The sequence below is a fragment of the Erpetoichthys calabaricus genome, chromosome 1, assembly GCF_900747795.2.
Source record: "Erpetoichthys calabaricus chromosome 1, fErpCal1.3, whole genome shotgun sequence".
In the NCBI taxonomy this organism is placed as follows: Eukaryota; Metazoa; Chordata; class Cladistia; order Polypteriformes; family Polypteridae; genus Erpetoichthys; species Erpetoichthys calabaricus.
This window is the reverse complement of record NC_041394.2, coordinates 355,043,358-355,065,304: the sequence shown is the minus strand read 5'-3', so window position 1 is coordinate 355,065,304 and position 21,947 is coordinate 355,043,358. Positions and strand designations below refer to the sequence as shown.

Here is a 21,947-nt window from a genome sequence, read left to right as displayed (position 1 = left end):
CACCGACCCGTTTTAAATTTTAAATGCATACAAGAATCACGTAAATTTGTTTATTGCATCAGGGCTTTTTGACTTTGTCAGGAACCTCTATTTCAAAAAAATAAAGCAAAAAAATATATTTTTACTAAATTATAAAATGCTCTGGTTGAAATTTTGACCTTTGTGTTGTTAGGGTCGGTTTCGACCCAGTTATGATAATACGATGATAAAGCAATAATTCGAGCCAAAACTGAAATCCTAAGTGCACTGTCAGCTGACACACTGACCACCAGCTCCTCTCCTAATCATGTGACCTTTCTCATTTTGCGTGGCTTTCCAGTAGACCTGCACAAAGACGGGCAGTCCAGACATGTGAGGTGAATTCACTCATTTGAGTGGCCATTTGACTTGCAGAGTGCACATTTACAATTTGCAGCATGCAAAAATGTGAAGAAGATTTACAGTGAGCCAAGTTCTGGATCATATGAAAATGAAGGAGAGGACACAGAGCAGTACAGCGATTCAGATGAGCAGGTTTCTGAGGAGGAAGACAATGTGGAGTATCATCCAGAAGACACAGACACATCTGATGAGTCGGATGAGGAGGTCACTGGTGCTGAAGCTGCTCCTGCTGAAAGATTCAAGTCCAAAAATGGTAAGATCTTTTGGAGCTCAGTACCTCATGATGTACATGGCAGGGCAGCTGCTGCAAATGTCATCAAAATGACCCCTGGAATCACAAGGTTTGCTCTGACCAGAGTCAGTGACATCAAAACATGTTTTGAGCTATTTATTCCATTGTCACTAAAAAGAATCATCATTACTATAACGAACCTTGAAGGAAAAAAAGTCCATGGCAACATGTGGAAAGACATTGATGAGGAATACCTGGATGCTTTCATTGGTGTTCTTCTTCTTGCTGGAGTGTACAGATCCTGCAATGAGGCCACTGATCCCTGAGGAAAACCAAAGAAAACGTGTGGTCCTCGATATGACCACTGGACTGCAGGGTCACAATATCACTTGTGGCAATTTTTTTACCAGTTATGACCTCGGACAAGAACTTCTCAAGAGGAAACTTACCATGGTGGGAACAGTGAAGAAAAATAAACCTGAGTTGCCTGCTGAAATCTTGCAGGTGAAGGGCAGGGCTCCACTTTCCTCAAAGTTTGCTTTTACAGACACCACCACTGTTGTCTCATATTGTCCAAAAAGAAACCGGAATGTGATACTCATGTCTACTCTTCACAAAGACGCAGCTGTATCATCAGGAAGTGACAAAAAGCCGACAATTATCCACGACTATAACAAAAACAAAGCAGGAGTGGACAACCTGGACAAGCTGACAGCCACATACACATGCCAGTGAATGACCAGAAGATGGCCAATGGTTGTGTTTTACAACATCCTTGATGTGTCTGCATATAATGCATTTGTGTTGTGGAGCCACATCCACCAAGGGTGGAACTCAACCAAAAAAAACAAGCGGAGACTGTTTCTTGAGGAGTTGGGAAATTCCCTTGTCAAGCCACACATTAGGCGAAGGGAACGGGTGCCCCGAGACCCAGACAGCTGCAGAGCTCACCCAGCACTCCATCCTCACCATCAGCAACACAGAGAGAATCTGAATCAGCATCCTCCTCAGCCAGCCCTGCCTCAACACCAACCGAAACAGCAACAACCCCAGTCAGGCCGCCTGATTCGAAAAGAAAGAGGTGTCAGGTCTGCCCAAGCAGTAAGGACAGAAAGACAAATGTATTGTGTTTCAACTGCAAGAAATATCTCTGCAAAGAACACTCAAAAACAGGCCTCTAAACACACACATACACAAGCATGTTCTTGTACACAGAGGTTTTTACTCTGATTTAGCTTTGTATTAGTTTTGGAACTTGTAATTGATTTCTATTTGTTTGATTTTCTTGATTGGTTTTTGTTTATTTGACCATGCAAATATATATTTTGTGTCATGACCTGTTCTGCTTTTCATTTTTTTCAGTTTATATTAAAGTTCTATTGCTGAAAAAAATATTTTTTTGCCTTTTCTTGATGTAAATATCTATGGGTCGAAATTGACCCGTAACACCATAGATGTCACTTTAGTTATTAATATTAAAATGAAAAAATAAATAAAACAAATTTATTTAAGAGATGTGTTCTATACCCCTCAGTATTAGTCAGGTAACACAAGAACCTTTTATTTATTAATTTGATTCTCTTGAGGTTCATTTTACCATTTTTTAAAATTGAAATCAAGGGGTATACTGACAAAAAAAGGCCCAGAGGCCCACACCAAAAGTATTAAAACCAACATTTTCATGGATAAGGAAGCCTAACAAGGTAACCAAGAGATGAGAAACAAATTGGATGATAGCTTATTGTTTTTAGTGTATTTTATAGCTGATTTAATACACGGGTCAAAACTGACCCGTTAACATAAGAGATGATAACAGAAAGCTAACACAAGAGGAAGGTTAATAAGGTGAGTCCTGTCCATTGTATTTCTTTAACCAGTTTTCTATCAATAATGAAACTCCAAACAAGCCAGCAGATATGACTTGACACCCTGATCCCATCTGTTCCTTGTGCTCATCATCTAAGTACAGTACTTGGACTTGGCCTGTGGCTTCCTAAGTCCCTATTTGTTTTGACAGATGAGATAAACGAGCTCTGATTAAATAACGCTTTTTTGGTAAATCTGTACTTGCACAAGAGGGGTCTTCACATCATACCCGGGGATTCTTCAACAGAACATCATGCCATCAGTCCAGAAGGTAAAACTGGGGCAAAAGCAGGTCTTCCAACATGACGATGATCTAAGGCATTCAAGCAAATCTACCAAAAAATGGCTCAGGAAGTAAAATCGAGGCTCGAAAAAATCCAATTGAGATGCTGTGGCAGAGCCTGAAGCAGATAGTTCATGCCAGAGATTTATGCCAGGCAGGAGGAGTGGACGCAAATGCTTCCAGCACGATCCAAGTCGGTCTACCTGATTTAACAAATAGCTCTTGTTAAGCGCGCTGTCATTCTGAGATGAGCAAAGACGGATCGGTCTGACTGAACTCGAAGCGCGACCTCGAGAGCAGTGTCTTGACTTGGAGGCGCGAGCTCGTGCACGAAAGAGGCGGGTCGGTTGCCGTTAGCTAAGGAGCATGCGCTAAATCAAAAGGCGGAAGAGCGCGAAGGCTCAGCAGAAGTCACGTGACACACCGCTTTGCCTGTTCTTGCACAGCTCCTGTTCCTGTTTTTCCACAATCGTTGTTAACTTAATAGATTGTCCGAACTGAAATCTACACCGTTAATGACACTTGAAGTCGTGGAGGCGCAGCTGGTGCAGGTAAGATAAGTAGACGTGTGTGCCGATGTCGTGTGTGGGTTATGTTCACGGAGGTATGGCGGACTGCAGCCTTTAACGTGTTAGGATAAATCTTGGAAGTGCGAGCTTTGCAGAGGGAAACTTCACGGAGATTGCCTCCAAGGGAATAGATGCGAAGTGCATTCTATTAACTCGAATTCGTGACGTAACGCTGACCTCTAAGACTTTTAGGTATTTAAAATAATAATCCGTGCAGGCAGAAATGGCATTTGGCGACCGTGTTAAATGTACAGCAATACGGCGCATGTACCTTTATTTTATGAAAAAAAGAATATTATCTTTTTGTGAGGATCGAGCAGCAAATCAGCAGCGGTCTCGAATATCTCCCTAAACTCCCTCCGGAGGTTCACCTGAACAGGGAGAATGTGTGACGTCACAAATGGACACTCCGGCCATTTCAAGATCTGGTAACATGGCAAGAAGACGCCTGTCAATGGAGTACATTCTCGGAATTCGGGAGCTTTATCGACGCGAAGTTTATCATACTGCCTGGTCCGAGCTGAACGGGACATTCGTCTGTATTGCCCAACCGTTCGTCTCCGCTCAGTTCGTCCCGCTTTTACATTTTTAGTACTATTTTCAGCCCCCGTGCGCCGCCACTCCTGCATCGTCCTCATACACAGTGGAGCGCGAGTCGTGGCCAGATCCTTTCTGTTTCTTCATCTGCGAGATTCATTAATCATCTTTTTTGTTGCTGAACTTGTACCATGAGAGCCCCCCTTTTTAACTCAAACATCAAAATTGTTTGGGATGTTGACTGATCACCGGCTGTTCTTCACGGATCATGTTGCTGCAGTCTCTGGGTCTTGCAGATTAACAGACCGAAGCTTATCTGACAGAGTATGCAGCTCAACTCCTGGGCCAGGAGTTGGTGTTATGTCTGGACTACAGCAACTAGGAGTGCCAGTGTGTGTCACCAAAATGCTGTTGGATACTGAAAGGGCAGCAGCACAGCTGGTATTCAGTCTGCCAGGGCAGGCACATGTCACTCCTACTTTCAGATCACTACATTGGCTCCAAGAGGCAGCATGTGTTAAGTTCAAATTCTTGATGCTTGTCCACAGAGTACTCAGTGGGTCAGCACCTGGATATGTGGAGACGCGTGTGAGGTCCTGTGATTCTCAGTCACTCAGGTCTGCTGTTGAATGGCGTCTGGTGGTGCCACCTCTGTGTAGTGTTGAATCTCAGTCCAGACTTGATGTGTAGCTGTTGGAATGAGCTGCCCCTGCCCATTTGAAACACTGACTGCTTCAGTATGTTTAAGAAGCGTTTGAAGACTCTCTTGTTTGGTGAATTTCCGTCTTAGTGCTTTTTGCTATGTTTTGTAAATCTGGGAATTGTAACTCACTTAATGTTTTATTTGAGGTCATTTGTGGTAATTGATTTTGTATCCTTGTCGTGTAACACAAGTCTTCAGACTGATGTTACTTGATCACGTTGGCCTTTTGTAGGTTGCTTTGGATAAAAACATCTGCTAAGCAAGTAAATGTAAAGAATAATGTTTATAAAACATTTATTTAATTTTTCTCCATACTTGAAGACAATACTTGTTTTCTTGGCTGTGTAGCCTCTTTCTTTCTTTCTTTTTTTTTGGTGCACAGTTTCTAAATCTCTTATGATATGTGGACTTTCAGCAGGTTTTGTTTTCTTTACTTCCTCAGGTTCTGGTCAGTTATCTAAAGTCGTGTTTCTCGGACACTAAGTCAGGTCATGGTTTGCAGTTGTTTATGATGGAAGTGGGTCACAGTAGAGAACTAGTGGGTTGAACCCGATTCATTCTGACCCTACCCCACCCTCTCTATTGGGTCGTGAAGATGCTTACATGATAAAATAAATAGGTCACGACACCAAAAAAGTTGAGAAATCTAAGGAACACCTATAAATGTCTGAACACTTGATACTCTGTGTCTGGTGTGTTTCCTTTCACAGTCCTTAGGCATGCAAGATTTGTGAACTGGCAAGTCTAAACTGGCGTTGGTGTGTGTGTGTTTACCCTGCGATGGACTGACACTCTGTCCAGGGATTGTTCCTTCCTTGCACCCTATGCTAGTTGGGATGGGCTCCAGCTTCCCTCCAGCCCTGCTCGGAATAAAAGCATTTGCAAATGGATGGAAGGATGGATCAGTCAGTCAATCAGTTATTCCCCAACCCGCTACATCCTAATACAGGGTCACGGGGGTCTGCTGGAGCAAATCCCACTGGGCACAAGGCAGGAACAAATCCTGGGCTGGGCGCCAGCCTACCGCAGGGCACACACATACACACACACCAGGGACAATTGAGAATCGCCAATGCACCTAACCTGCATGTCTTTGGACTGTGGGAGGAAACCCACGCAGACACTGGGAGAACATGCAAACTGCACACAGGGAGGACCCGGGAAGCGAACCGAGGTCTCTTTACTGTGAGGCAGCAGCGCTACCACTGTGTCACCGTGCCACCCTTTTTCTTCAGAGTTCTCTATGACAATGTGTGTAACTATTTCCTTTCACTAGCAAATTTTAAGCCATGATATCTCAGGCTGAGATTTTTTTTTTTTGATGCTTTTATTTTTCCTGCACCTGTTTCTATGTGTGAAATAACAATCCATAAAACATTTTTTATTCTATTTGTTATAAACCTTTGGTTGTATTTATATTTATAGTCTTGACATAACAAACTCTCCCTTTTTGCTGATTATGCCAGTTCTGGATGTTTCTGGCATTACACAGTCATTTATAATTTCTTCAGATAATTCTAGCAGGTCACTTTTTATGATAAAATTCACTTGGGAGTCCATCTCATCCTGGTGCTTTCCCTTTTATACACTATTTATCGCTGCTTCTGCTCCATCAATTTTTATTTCTGCGGTTAATCTTCCTTGCTGTTCTTTAGGTAGCACCTTTTTTTTTCAATTTTCCTGTAACAATTCTTTATAATTTTTTTTTATTTCACCAATGCACCTAACCTGCATGTCTTTGGATTGTGGGAGGAAACCCACGCAGACACGAGGAGAACATGCAAACTCCACACAGGGAGGACCTGGGAAGCGAACCCAGGTCTCCTTATTGCGAGGCAGCAGTAAAGTACTTTGAGCTACTTTTTGTATGAAAATGTGCTATATAAATAAATGTTGTTGTTGTTGCTACCACTGAGCCACCGTGCTGACCCATGGATGGATAAAAGAAAAGAAAAATACAATTGGAAATAGATTTGGATTTAAAAAAATGAATAAACCCTGATTGTCAAGTGATCAATAAACTTAATTTCCTAGTTAGTTAAAGTTGCCGCGTGACTTCATCTTTTCTTTTTTTGATTCTTCTGTCTGTTTCCCATTAAATTTTTAAATGCTGTACTTGATCATTTATTTAGTAAGCTGTCGTGATTGCCCAGACTTGGCCGGGCGCAGTTTATTGAATTTTTAAACTAAAATGGTAAAGACATGTTAAAATGAGTAAATAAAAGGGCAGCACTGAGTAGAACATAAATAGAAGTTAACGTACATTAACAAACACAAAAAAGCTTTTGAACTATCCTTTATTCCTATTTTTGTCATTAATGACTATTTGTGATTATTATTTTATCTTTTCAAAATGCGAAATAAAATGAAGGGTTTTTATACACCATGTGACCCACTTCCGTGCAAAATGTTGGTAGTTGCTGTGTGTGGTTGGTGGTGGGGGAGAGTGGCTAATTTAATAAAATAAAATTCATATAATAAGGGCTGTTTGCCCTCATATATTTACATGAATACGTGCTGAGATGGTGTGATGATTTTGCTAATATTTAATCTGCATGTTGCGGACGTTATCACTAAATTAAAGCATTTTTGCAGGTACATTTCCAGTCTTTCTGCTGAAGGTGACAATGGACTGAAAAATTCAGTTTTTCATTGTTTTTTAAGTGAGGGCTTAAACACGTTATGTATGTAATCTCCCCAGTATCTGCAGAGGTGGCTTCAAAAAATTAAACAAAGCAACTTAACACATTGTAAGGGAAAAACTCCTCTCCCTGGTTCAGCATTGTACTCCTTCACAAAGGCTCTTCAGAACTTTGATTTAACTGGGGTGCATCACAGGAGCACAGTACACTGACTGATAGCCATTGTGCTTGCATTTCATCCACAAAGAAAGACTTTATTGGGTGTTCAGATTACCCAGAGGCCTCATTAACCACATGGACCTGATCAGCACACGAAGATCATGTAGTCCCGTACTGGATATGGAATGCCTTGGTTATGTGACCCGCTCCTGGCATCACTCCATGACAAGGGCCTAACAAACAGCACTCCGATGTCTGAGATTCTTTGTTCATTTCACTCAGTGGTCTCCTGTGCCCTCTTGTTTAGGAGTTAGGAGCGTCAACGAGGAGTTCAGGTTTCCAAATTCTTAATATTTAAATATGTGATGTCTTGCATTTAATTCAGCAGACACACCTGTTTTAACACTAGAATTACCAAAGCCTACGGAAAAACTTCCGGCCCACTATTAATCCGTTCGCACCTCTGCATTAGCGTCTTTTGTTTTGTAAATGTGTCGATTTACACAGTTGTTACACATGCAGTTGTTGTTACAGTTCTGCCTTTGTCCAGAAACGGTTTCATAAGCTTTATGACTGTAGTCTCAAAGTCTTTCTCCCGTGGGGCAACCAGGATCTTTCCTGAATAAGATCAAACACAGTAGCGTAGGGTACGACAGGAGCTTCCACCTGCAGCTAAAGTCACTTTGGTACACATGTAATTTATGTGGTGCCCGTGTCGATCAAACACAGGCAGCTCTTCAGTCTACTTGTGACTTTACGCTGTAGGAAGATAAGTAAATAAATCAAGGTAAATAACTTTCGATCTGGCTCTTATATACAATAAGTAACATATAAATGTTTAAATATAAAGACCATCACAAAACAATCACAAACAGGACTTTGCACGATACATTGGTGAGCTCTGTAAGCCATGCTGCTTCATTGAAGGACAGGTGTGGGGCAGATTGACTGGCAGGATGACACCCGACCTGTTGCTGCATCCGAACGGTGCCATCTTTGGTTTTACGCTTGGTGCAGCTGCGTTGTTCATATTTGTGAGTGGACGTTTCTTGCGTGGAGGACTTCAATTCTATTTCTCCGATTTAGGACCCTCGTCCTCATCCGAGTTCACCTCTGTCATAGCATGTGAGGTTCAGTGTAGAAGGATGGAATGAGATGACATCACGCTGTAAAGGTCAGTGCTTTTAAAGGCTCAGTGTAGGTGGATGGCATGAGACGCCATCTTGATGATAACACGTGACTGCATGATTATAGAAGGTGTTGGGACGTCATGACAAATTGTGCCCCATCTTTCCTTTACTTAATTCCATATTATCCTGAAACCTCCATAAAGTCCCAAAAAGCATAATGCACAGTTGGTGTTGCACGACCGTTTGCTGGAGGGTATTTTACCTCTTTACTGACCCTTAAACATCACTAATGGATATGCGTAACTTGAACTGAGCCACCAGAGGTGATTTTGTGTTATTTTTGTAGTTCTTTATTCAGATTTGTCTCCTGATTATCTCCCGTCTTTTCTTTTGCCGAAATGCCCTCCCTTGGTCATTGTTTTGATTTGTAAATGTAATGAATTCTTTCCAGGTTTCCCAAATCTTTTTAATTCGTTTCTTTCATGGCTATTTATTCAAACATTTTTACTACTTAATTATGAAATTCTGTAAAATAAAAGCCACTGGTTTATTTTTTTGGCAGGTTCCTTATTTTGACACATTATCATTCCAGCAGCTTTACGTTCTTGATTTAACACCATGTTGACTGCTGCTATTGTATATTAGATTCTTTTATTTTCAATAAACTCTTACCTCCTTTACCTTGCTTAATTCCTTCATCGTTTTAATTCTAGCAAACTTTTTCACATTTGGAACCCCAACAGAACATAAAGACACTTTTTTGTATCTAATCCATTTTATCTCATCGTTGGTTGGATGGAGGATTGCAGTGATAAACAGTGTTTTTGGTAGAATTACTGCCTTAATTAAAAAGATTTTGCTTTCAATGGTAGGTTTCGTTAAAGAGACCTGACCCAAACTTTTGCTTGGCCTTTTATATCTCACCAGGTTTATTTTTCTATAAACTGGTTAACCTACAGTGTGTTGTACCTTTTTTTAGCTGACTTTATAACATATTGTGGGGTTCGTTCTATTCTGTCAGCGGTAATTCTTCACATTTTCCAGTGTTTACTGTTCACCCTGATGCTTCACAGAAGGTAACTCTGTGCATTATTAGCCTTTCTATGCCTATTTTTTTCTATATGTTTTATAAACATCCATCCATCCATCCATCCATCCATTTTCCAACCCGCTGAATCCAAACACAGGGTCACGGGGGTCTGCTGGAGCCAATCCCAGCCAACACAGGGCACAAGGCAGGAATCAATCCTGGGCAGGGTGCCAACCCACCGCAGGACACACACAAACACACCCACACACCAAGCACACACTAGGGCCAATTTAGAATCGCCAATCCACCTAACCTGCATGTCTTTGGACTGTGGGAGGAAACCCACGCAGACACAGGGAGAACATGCAAAATCCATGCAGGGAGGACCTGGGAAGCGAACCCAGGTCCCCAGGTCTCCCAACTGCGAGGCAGCAGCGCTACCCACTGCACCACCGTGCCGCTGTTTTATAGACATGTCCTCCATATTTAAGAGGACAGTAGTTTGCTCCTCCGCTCTCTGGGTCTCTTACCACTTTGAGCTGTTGATCTTCATGAATCTTATTAGGAGGAAACTCAATTGCACACACCAACAAAAAAGCAGAAAGGGCTCAGCACTTTCTATTGGAATGACTGCACTTATGCAAATGTTTATCTTACTCTTCATGTAATTTCTTGAGCCACTGAGCCAACTGCATTTTCTTCAGTGTCAGTCTATGTCCAACCTGCTATATCCTAACACAGGGTCACGGGGGTCTGCTGGAGCCAATCCCAGGCAGCAAGGCAGGAAACAAACCCCGGGCAGGGTGCCAGCCCACTGCAGGGCACACACCCACTAGGGACAATTTAGGATCGCCAATGCACCTAACCTGCATGTCTTTGGACTGTGGGAGGAAACCCAGGCAGACACGGGGAGAACATGCAAACTCCACGCAGGGAGGACCCGGGAGGCAAACACAGGTCTCCTAACTGCGAGGCAGCAGCACTACCCACTGCGCCACCGTGCCACTCTTTTTCTTCAGAGTAGTCCATGACAATGATAGATAGATAGATAGATAGATAGATAGATAGATAGATAGATACTTTATTAATCCCAAAGGGAAATTCACATACTCCAGCAGCAGCATACTGATACAATAAACAATATTAAATTAAAGATTGATAACCATGCAGGTAAAAACAGACAATAACTTTGAATAATGTTAACGTTTACCCCCCCCCCCACACGGGTGGAATTGAAGAGTCGCATAGTTTGGAGGAGGAACGATCTCCTCAGTCTGTCAGTGGAGCAGGACGGTGACAGCAGTCTGTCGCTGAAGCTGCTCCTCTGTCTGGAGATGACACTGTTTAATGGATGTAGTGGATTCTCCATGATTGACAGGAGTCTGCTCAGCGCCCGTCGCTCCGCCACGGATGTCAAACTGTCCAGCTCTGTGCCTACAATAGAGCCTGCCTTCCTTACCAGTTTGTCCAGGCGTGAGGCTTCCCTCTTCTTAATGCTGCCTCCCCAGCACACCACCGTGTAGAAGAGGGCGCTTGCCACAACCGTCTGATAGAACATCTGCAGCATCTTATTGCAGATGTTGAAGGACGCCAGTCTTCTAAGGAAGTATAGCCAGCTCTGTCCTCTCTTGCACAGCGCATCAGTATTGGCAGTCCAGTCCAGTTTATCATCCAGCTGCACTCCCAGGTATTTATAGTTCTGTACCATCTGTACACAGTCACCTCTGACAATCACGGGGTCCATGAGAGGCCTGGACCTCCTAAAATCTACCACCAGCTCTTTGGTTTTGCTGGTGTTCAGTTGTAGGTGGTTTGAATCGCACCATTTAACAAAGTCCTTGATGAAGCTCCTATACTTCTCCTCCTGCCCACTCCTGCTGCAGCCCACGATAGCAGTGTCTTCAGTGAACTTTTGCACGTGGCAGGACTCCGAGTTGTATTGGAAGTCCAATGTATATAGGCTGAACAGGACCGGAGGTGTAACTATTTCCTTTCACTAGCAAATTTTAAGCCGTGATATCTCGGGCTAAGATTTTTTTAATGCTTTTATGTTTCCTGCACCTGTTTCTATGTGTGAAATAACAATCCGTAAAACATTTTTTTTTTTCTATTTGTTATAAACCTTTGGTAATATTTGATAGTCTTGACATAACAAACTCTCCCTTTTTGCTGATTATGCCAGTTCTGGATGTTTCTGGCATTACACACTTGTTTATAATTTCTTCGGATAATTCTAGCAAGTCACTTTTTATGATAAAATTCACTTGGGAGTCCATCTCATCCTGGTGCATTCCCTTTTGTACACTATTTATCGCTGCTTCTGCTCCATCAATTTTTATTTCTGCAGTTAATCTTTCTTGCTGTTCTTTAGGTAGCACCTTTTTTTTTTCAATTTTCCTGTAACAATTCTTTATTTATTTATTTTTTTTTGTACAAATCTTTATTTAATGAACCTGAAATATTAGTGAAACGATTACAATCTGTGTATATCTTTCAATATTTTTTGATTTTACTGGGTTCCTTATCGTTTTAAAGAACAGCCTTGAGTCTTTCTTTCCATCTGCTCTCTGCAGGAGTCTCCCCTAACATTTAAATTTTTCTTCTTTCATCTGAAAGTAGCATTCTGCTTTTCTTTTGTATTTCATATTTAATTTTCTTGCTCATTTCCACCATCCTGTATTTCATAAGCAGTCCTTGTAAAACTTTGATTTCATTTGTTAACTTTGTTTCCTTACTTTTGCTTTAAAAAAAAAAAAAAAAAAAAATAGTATTTTCTTTGAATTCCCGTCACTTCCACACGTCTCCATACCAGGAGTGAGTGATATAGCTTGTGGTTGACCCCGGCTGGCACGCCCCTTCGTTATATGTTTAGGGAGAGCAGCCATGGACAGTGCAATACCTCCCCCTGGATGCTAGATGGCAGCCCCCTGGGTTGGATCGGTGCCTCGGTTTCCCGCAGGGCTCCATGGGAATTGGAGTTGGGTGCAGCCCTGTTAGGTCCCGCCGCCGCCGCCAGGGGGTGCTGCAGCTGGGACTCCTGAGCCCATATGGGCAGTGTATTCGCCACACCTGAAAATGTAGCCGGAACTCGGTAGTCAACCACCTGGAGCTCTTCCAGGTGGACTATAAAAGGGGCCAGCAGCCACCACTCCAAGGGCCGGTCAATTTTATTTGTCATTTAGCAGAACATCCAAGATGTGCTGCAGAACGAAAATACGATGCACAAGACATTAATAAAAACACATAGTTAAAATCAGCCTACAATAAAATACTAAAATGCTTCATTTAAAAGACGAACGGCAGTAGGAAAAAAAACAGTTTTTAAACCTGGTAGTTCTACATTTCAGGCTGCGGTACCTTCTGCTTGAGGGCATGAGGGAAAAGAGTTCAGAGGCAGGATAAGTAGGGTCTCTAGAAATCCGCACAGCTCTAGCCAGACAGCGTTGTTTTGCCAAATCTTGTACATTAGGCAACGGGGCTCCAATGATCCTCTCCGCAGCCCTCACCACTTTCCTCAGTGCTTTCCAGTCCGAAGCGCTGCAGCTCTCCTGCCACAGATAAGTTTCTTTGCTTTTGCATGTGCCTCTGGTGTGGGTCCGTGTCGGGTCAGATGCCTATATAGTGCCTTTGTTACAAGCTGAAAAGCTTTACTGTACTTTAAAAATGGACTCAAATATCTCATTTTATTTACACTCACTGGCCACTTTATTAGGTACATCTAGTCCCGGGTTGGACCCCCTTTTGCCTTCAGCACTGCTGTAATTCTTTGTGGTGCAGATTCAACAAGGTCCTGGAAACATTCCTCAGGGATTGTGGTCCATACTGACATGACAGCATCACACAGTTTCTCAGATTTGTCGGCTGCACATCCTTGATGTGAATCACACGTTCACTACATCTCAAAGGTGCTCAACTGGATTGAGATCTGGTGACTGTGGATGCCATTAGAGTCCAGTGACCTCATTGTCATGTTCAAGACACCAGTTTGAGAGGCTCTAAGCTTTGTGACATGGCACGTTATCCTGCTGGAAGTAGCCATCAGAAGATGGTGGTCATAAAGGGATTTACACAGTGATCAACAATACACAGTTAAGCTGTGGTGTTTAAATGATGGTCAGTTGGTATTAAGAGGCCCAAAGTGTGCCAATACCCCCTACATCATTACTATACCACCACCACCAGCAGCCTGAATTGTTGATACAAGACAGGATGGATCCCTGCTTTCATGTTGTTGATGTGAATTTCTCACCCTACCATCCGAATGACACAACAGAAATCGAGACTCCTCAGACCAGGCCACATTTTTCCAATCTTCTGTTGTCCAGTTTTGTTGAGCCTGTGTGAATTGTACCCTCAGTGGCCTGTTTTTAACTGACGGGAGTGGCACCCGGTGTGATCTCCTGCTGCTGTAGCCCACCTGCTTCAAGGCTCGACATGTTGTGCATTCAGAGCTGCTCTTCTGCACACCTCGGTTGTAATGAGTGCTTATTTAAGTTCCTGTTGCCTTCCTATCAGCTCAGACCAGTCCGGCCATTTTCCTCTGGCCTCTGGTATCAATAAGGCATTTGATACCGTACCCAGAGATCTGCCACTGGCTGGATGTTTCCCCTTTTTCGGACCATTCTCTGTAAACCCTAGAGATGGTTGTGTGTGAAAATCCCAGTAAATAAGCAGTTTCTGAAATACTCGGACCAACCCGTCTGGCACCAACAACCAGGCCACGTTCAAAGTTGCTTAAGTCACCTTTCCGCCCCATTCTGATGCTCAGTTTGACCTTCAGCAGGTCATCTTGACAATGTCTACCTGCCTAAATGCATTGAGAAGCTGCCATGTGATTGGCTCATTAGATATTTATGTTAACAAGCAGTTGAACAGGCGTACCTAATAAAGTGGCCGGTGAGCGTATTTTCAAGATTTCATCATTTGTTTGATGTTTACTCGGCATTTTTATGTTGTCAGAGTTTTAGCAGCAAGCAGTCATCGGAGGCTGTAGGAATAAGAACTGGGATTCCCATGATCTAAATGTCAACAACGGGTAAACCAAATCGGTCTCCCTTCACATTTTGGCACCAGCACTGTGCATGTGTGTGCACAGTTAGTTAAAGAAAACCTTTGAACAAACCCAAAGTTACGTTTAATTCATCCTAATCTGTAGCAGGCTTATTAATTACTGCATTGTGTAATGAGTATGTGATAAGTTAAGGCAAAACTTGGTATATACGTTTCATTCATTGAGTGAAGTGACTTGAGGCCCAAATCCCAACCCCAAAGACCATATACTCTGACTGCAGTCTGCTCTCTCTATGCTGTCTGCTTTGACTGATGAATTGAAATGTGTTCAGGTTTCTCTTGATTCATCTGAACTAAATAACATTTTCTTTCCACAGACAGGATACAGAAGCTGCTGTTTCTTGTAACTCTTGTGACACAGGAGACGTGCTAAGCAGACATGAATGTCATGGAGAAAATGACCGTAGATATTAAGGAGGAGGACTGTGAGTGGGAACATGTGCACCATGAGAAGGGGAGTGTGGACATTAAAGAGGAGGATTATGAAGAGTTCACTGTGGGCATTAAGGACGAGCCTGAGGAAAAGCCTTTCATCAGTGATAATATGCAGGGGCATAAAATTATAAACCGAGTCAAGGAGGAAGACCCTCAGTCCGAGTCCATCTGTAAGTCTCGGTGTCGAGATGGAAGTGTAAGTGCATTGGCCTGCCCTCAGAGTAGCAACTGTCCTGTCCAGGAGAATTCAGCGAGTGTCAAGTCTGATACTTATTTAGACACAAAGACCACTGAGGAATTATCAAGGAGGACACTGGAAGGTCTGCCATTGTCTACAAATCAGTCTGGAGATGGTAAGCAAACAAAGTCTGAATATCAAAACCTGGCCGCACGTGAGCTGCTCTCCATAGCTCAACCCTCGCTGTCTGGCATTCTTATCCGGTGGTATGGAAAAGTGTCCAATCTCCTTGACATGGAAAGTCGTCATAATTGTCTACATGACAAAAGATTTGTACACATTTATCCATTCAGTATTTTGAATGTGTGCTGTTGTGCTGTAACAACACATTTCCAAAGTCCTAGTAAACCATTTCCTGTAGATATTTAACTCAAGGAAAGAAATAAACTCCAAAGTTTGTGTAAGTATTTACATCTGTGTGTTTTTGGAAGCTCCAGGTTTACACAAATGACAAATGAATCACAAATGGCACAAAGGTGGTGCGCAATGGGACTTTCACACTCATCTATTTTTTTTTAGCAGTTTCCTACCTTGGTCATTTCAGTTACTTTGTTTGTCACATCGGCAGAATGCCCCCTTGTCTTCATTTTTGCAGTGATTGTCCAACCACCACTGTGGCCCTTACAAAGGGGGCTTTTTGTATCCAGAAAGATAGAAAGGACTCACAAGTAGTACCTAATTATGTTTCATTATGTTATTATGTCTGTTGTATAACTGGCACCTTTGTGCCGTTATTTATTTGTGTGAAATAATTTTAGAGTAACATAGCATTCATCTTAAAGAAATAGCATAAAGGGTTAATATATGTGGGAAACCAAGTAAAGATCAAGTGAACAACAAAATGTACACTGAAATAAAATAATTGGTTTAGGAAAAACACTTAAATAAAGGATGTACCAGAAGAAAGGTTGTTGTCCTATACAAAATGTACTGAAGGAGGACTAAGAGATGACTAAGAAATCAGCAGATGTCTTATAAACAACGAGAATGGACAATCGTGTTATGCACAGAAACGTCAAGGGTGGTTGCTCATCTCATAAGGTATAAGAAGAACCAGAATATAACAGAATAGACTTTTATTTTATACAAGTAAGCCCGCGATTCTCTAGAGAATCGTAAATCCAAGAACGGCAGTTTCTGTTCCATTCGATATTTGGATGGATGACATATCATGGAGGATGGGTGCATCTGGGGAGATGTCATTTAATTAAATAAGCATATCTGTACTAAGGCGATTTCGTTTTGTGGAGACATGATTCCGTTGCCTTTGCTGACACCGACTGCTGGCAGAGTGGAGCACAGTACGTATGCGCCTCGGTGGCAAGCCGCTGCGTGATAAAATATCATGGCGGGTGGGTGCGTCCTGGGACGGTTCATTTCAACATGGTTCTGTTATTGTCTTTCTTCATGCAGTCTCGTTTTTGTTTTTTTATAGCTGTGTCGTCGTATATGCGGTGGTGTGGGCGGTCACGTCCGGGCGGCTGTAGAACCTAAACCTCAGGTTTAGTTCACAGGTCATAGGCATGGTAAAGTTTCCATTTAATTCAATAACCCTATCTATATTACTAAACGACAGTTAATTTTGTTTATCCATACGGGCTCGTTTTGTATTTCCGTTAGTTGAGCTCTTTCATTGAGGAGCCGTGATGTCTTTGCTTCTGGTGTGTGTGAAGCACGTTGTAACTAAAGTGAAGTCGCTGCGTTTGACTGTGGGGCGCCGCGCCGCAGTGCGCATGCGCTTCGGTGCGTCCGCTGTGCATAAATTAACTGTTGTTTAGTAATATAGATAAATCATTTGGGTGTAAACCAATGAACCAACCACAGTAAAATGTCTGATTGACGCTGTATGTAATTTCAGTAGTTTAAAAAATGAACTTCTAGCCTTTGTTTTCTCTGACAATTCTGACCAGGCAGTAACAGACTGCTTTTGATGAACGCTCCCTTGTTATATGAATGTTGTTACAATATTGAGATTAATTGTCACTTTATCTGTTTAAACTGTATAAATCTGCAGTGGGTTGGCACCCTGCCCGGGATTGGTTCCTGCCTTGTGCCCTGTGTTGGCTGGGATTGGCTCCAGCAGACCCCCGTGACCCTGTGTTCGGATTCAGCGGGTTGGAAAATGGATGGATGGAAACTGTATAAATTCTTTTCTGTAAGCATGCAGAGCTGAGCCAGATTTAGCACAGAGTGTCAGTATTCAGAATTGCTGGGCCAAGCAGTAGGATAAGACAAACAGGGCCAGCTGGAGGACTGTCGTCAGCCTGAAGGAGAACTGTGTGTTATAAAAACTTACTGTCTGATGTCAGCTAAAAGTTTGTACCCTTGTTTGGAAATGGGCTCTGTGCCATCTGGGGGCTTGCACGTAGAGAAATACTATAAAGCATCTTGGAGGATTGCCAGCCATTGGGAGACTTGACGCCCAGACTACAGGAGACTATGTCGACTTGGTCCGAGAAATCCTTCCAAACGCTGTGACGATGACTGCAAACTCCATACACAAGGTCCCCACCCTTGGACTGAGTACTGTGGTGTGTCTTCCCCGTTAATTATGCAGTGTAAGCCATTATTAAAGAGCTAGAATTATCCTAACTTGTCGTGTAAGCTTGTAATCGCCATTGCATGCTGAGTGGGGTAATACCATTTTAATTTATAATAATTTATAATTCAGGTTAATTAAAACGCCGCAATATAAAAGAACACATTTCCAGAGAGCTAATACCTCTCTTCAAAAAACATCCCTCTAAGACATTTTGCTGAGGAGTCATTAAAAGACACCATGGACAGCTTTTCTCCTGCCTGATTACTGAATTGTCCTGTTAGAGGATGTTTCTTTCTTTAATAAGATGTTAAATTTCGACCACATGATTCATTTGTGTAAACCTGGAACTTCCAAAGCAGAGATGTTTAAATATTTATGCAAACGCAAACTTTGCAGTGTTTCTTTTTCAGTTAAATATCTACAGAAAATGGTTTATTAGAGATTTGGAAATTTATTGTCACAGCTTAAGAGTTCATATTATAAAGACACTGGATAAATTATAGAAATATTATGCAGATAATTATAAGGACTTTCAAAGGGGATTGAATACTTTTGCATGTCTCTGTAAAGTATTTACCCACTTGGGAGATTTTACATTTTATTTTTCATAGGACCTTAAATCAGAGTCTTCTTCATCGTCTTTTAAAAAAAGAGGGGTAACCCTGGCGGTGGTGGTGTATGTTGGGCGTATTAGAATTTGAATTAAATGATTTTCACTAAATTGCTGCCACTTGTGAGGCCTTTACATCTGCTTCATACAGTTACTCACAATTTTGTTTTTTTTTCCTCTACAGATATTAAATCTAATAACAAAAGCAATCCATCAAAGCATGTAAACCTAAATTCACATTGCTGTACTGAATGTGGGAAGCAGTTTTCAAAAGAAGAAACTCTTAAGAGCCACCAAAGAATTCATAGTACAGAGGGACCGTACCGCTGTTCTGAATGTGGGAAACAATTTTCGCACGGATGGTATCTTCAGATCCACACAAGAATCCATACTGGAGAGAAGCCGTACGGCTGTTCTGAATGTGGCAAAAAATTCTCCCAAAAGAGCTCGCTTCAGGCCCACATGAGAATTCACACTGGGGAGAAGCCATTTTGCTGTTCTGAATGCGGCAAACAATTTTTTCATAAGAGCAATCTGATCAGCCACACGAAAATTCATACTGGAGAGAAGCCGTTTTGCTGTACTGAATGTGGTAAAAGATTTTCATTCAGGCACAATCTTCAGAACCACACAAGGACCCATACTGGAGAGAAACCGTTTGTCTGTTCAGAATGTGGAAAGGAATTTGCAAGAAAGGGTGACCTTCAGGACCATGCAAGAATTCACACTGGGGAGAAACCATATTGCTGCTCATACTGTGGCAAAGGATTTGCACAGAAAGGTGATCTCCGAAGCCACACAAGAATTCACACTGGGGAGAAACCTTATGTCTGTTCTGAATGTGGCAAGCAATTCTCCAAATCAAGCTCGTTTCATCAACACAAAAGAGTTCACACTGGAGAGAAGCCCTACTGCTGTCCACAGTGTGGCAAACAATTTACCTACAATTATCGTCTTCAGACCCACTTAAGGGCTCACAGTGGAGAAATGCCATATTCCTGTTCTGAATGTGGGAAACGGTTCTCCTGCAGCAGCAGTCTTAATGTTCACCAGAGAATTCACACTGGAGAGAAGGCATATGCCTGTCAAGAATGTGGCAAACAATTCCTGAAAAAGGGCAATCTGGACAGCCACGCAAAAATTCATACTGGGGAGAAGCCATTCTGCTGTTCTGAATGTGGAAAAGGATTCACACGAAAGGTGGATCTTCAGAACCATGTAAGAATTCATACTGGTGAGAGGCCATATGGCTGTCCTGAATGTGGGAAACAGTTCTCCACAAGCAGTACTCTTTACACCCACAAAAGAATTCACACTGGAGAAAAGCCGTACTCCTGTTCTGAGTGTGGGAAACGGTTCTCTCACAAGGGCAATCTTCAAAGCCACACGAGAGTACACAGCAAATAGGACTACAGGATTTTAACTCGGAGTGACTGAATTTTGTATTGGTAAATACAGCTAGAGATTCTGGAAGGAGAGCTGAAATTAAGGAATGCAATAAGAGTGGAGAGAGGACAATAAGTAGTTGAGGTGCCACCTTGCTTACCCCATTTATGGAAGCTGGATTTTTTTCCTTCAAAACTTTGCAAAAAATAAGCTTTGAATATTCCAGGGCTGATGGTCCTATCAGATAAAAGATCTTCTGTTCAGGCTGGTTCTCGCCAGGATCCATCATGTTTAAGAGCTGCTCCCTGAATGAACCCTAACTTCCAGGTGCTTTATTCCTTATACAGTGGGTACGGAAAGTATTCAGACCCCCTTCAATTTTTCACTCTTTGTCATATTGCAGCCATTTGCTAAAATCATTTAAATTAATTTTTTCCCTCATTAATGTACACACAGCACCCCATATTGACAGACAAAAAAAAGAATTTTTGAAATTGTTGCAGATTTATTAAAAAAGAAAAACTGAAATATCACATGGTCCTAAGTATTCAGACCCTTTGCTCAGTATTTAGCAGAAGCACCCTTTTGAGCTAATACAGCCAGGAGTCTTCTTGGGAAAGATGCAACAAGTTTTTCACACCTGGATTTGGGGATCCTCTGCCATTCCTCCTTGCAGATCCTCTCCAGTTCTGTCAGGTTGGATAGTAAACGTTGGTGGACAGCCATTTTTAGGTCTCTCCAGAGATGCTCAATTGGGTTTAAGTCAGGGCTCTGGCTGGGCCATTCAAGAACAGTCACAGAGTTGTTGTGAAGCCACTCCTTCGTTATTTTAGCTGTGTGCTTAGGGTCATTGTCTTGTTGGAAGGTAAACCTTCGGCCCAGTCTGAGGTCCTTAGCACTCTGGAGAAGGTTTTTGTCCAGGATATCCCTGTACTTGGCCGCATTCATCTTTCCCTCGATTGCAACCAGTCGTCCTATCCCTGCAGCTGAAAAACACCCCCACAGCATGATGCCGCCACCGCCATGCTTTACTGTGGGGACTGTATTGGACAAGTGATGAGCAGTGCCTGGTTGTCTCCACACATACCTCAGTGCAAGACACATAACAGCCCGCATGGAGTTTGCTAAAAGACACCTGAAGGACTCTGAGATGGTGAGAAATAAGATTCTCTGGTCTGATGAGACCAAGATAGAACTTTTTGGCCTTAATTCTAAGCGGTATGTGTGGAGACAACCAGGCACTGCTCATCACTTGTCCAATACAGTCCCCACAGTGAAGCATGGCGGTGGCAGCATCATGCTGTGGGGGTGTTTTTTCAGCTGCAGGGACAGGACGACTGGTTGCAATCGAGGGAAAGATGAATGCGGCCAAGTACAGGGATATCCTGGACAAAAACCTTCTCCAGAGTGCTAAGGACCTCAGACTGGGCCGAAGGTTTACCTTCCAACAAGACAATGACCCTAAGCACACAGCTAAAATAACGAAGGAGTGGCTTCACAACAACTCTGTGACTGTTCTTGAATGGCCCAGCCAGAGCCCTGACTTAAACCCAATTGAGCATCTCTGGAGAGACCTAAAAATGGCTGTCCACCAACGTTTACCATCCAACCTGACAGAACTGGAGAGGATCTGCAAGGAGGAATGGCAGAGGATCCCCAAATCCAGGTGTGAAAAACTTGTTGCATCTTTCCCAAGAAGACTCATGGCTGTATTCACTCAAAAGGGTGCTTCTACTAAATACTGAGCAAAGGGTCTGAATACTTAGGACCTTGTGATAGTTCAGTTTTTCTTTTTTAATAAATCTGCAACAATTTCAAAAATTCTTTTTTTTGTCTGTCAATATGGGGTGTTGTGTGTACATTAATGAGGGAAAAAATGAATTTAAATGATTTTAGCAAATGGCTGCAATATGACAAAGAGTGAAAAATTGAAGGGGGTCTGAATACTTTCCGTACCCACTGTATGTAGAAGGAACCAGAAAGAGTGTGACTTTTGGTGGTGGGGTGGAAGTTGATTCATAGTCAATAGTGATGTCATTGTATGATAGTGATAATGTGATTATTATTTTTTTCTCCTCCAGTCTAGATGGAAACTGAGAAAGGCAGTTGCCAACTGTGCCACTTCTTTATCGGT

General features: G+C 42.4%; 1 protein-coding gene across 1 annotated transcript in view; it reads left to right on the top strand.

Annotated features, from left to right (window-relative positions):
- The window catches only part of LOC114665328 (zinc finger protein 845-like), a 118,298-nt gene extending 97,630 nt beyond the window's left edge, over positions 1 to 20,668 (top strand). The window contains exons 4-7 of the mRNA XM_051936213.1: positions 3,250 to 3,313; positions 3,711 to 3,870; positions 14,980 to 15,390; positions 18,612 to 20,668. Of these exons, the coding sequence (XP_051792173.1) occupies positions 3,250 to 3,313; positions 3,711 to 3,870; positions 14,980 to 15,390; positions 18,612 to 19,834 (1,858 nt within the window). The 3' untranslated portion in view covers positions 19,835 to 20,668. The remainder of the gene's footprint in view (positions 1 to 3,249; positions 3,314 to 3,710; positions 3,871 to 14,979; positions 15,391 to 18,611) is intronic.
- Positions 20,669 to 21,947: the final 1,279 nt, after the last annotated feature.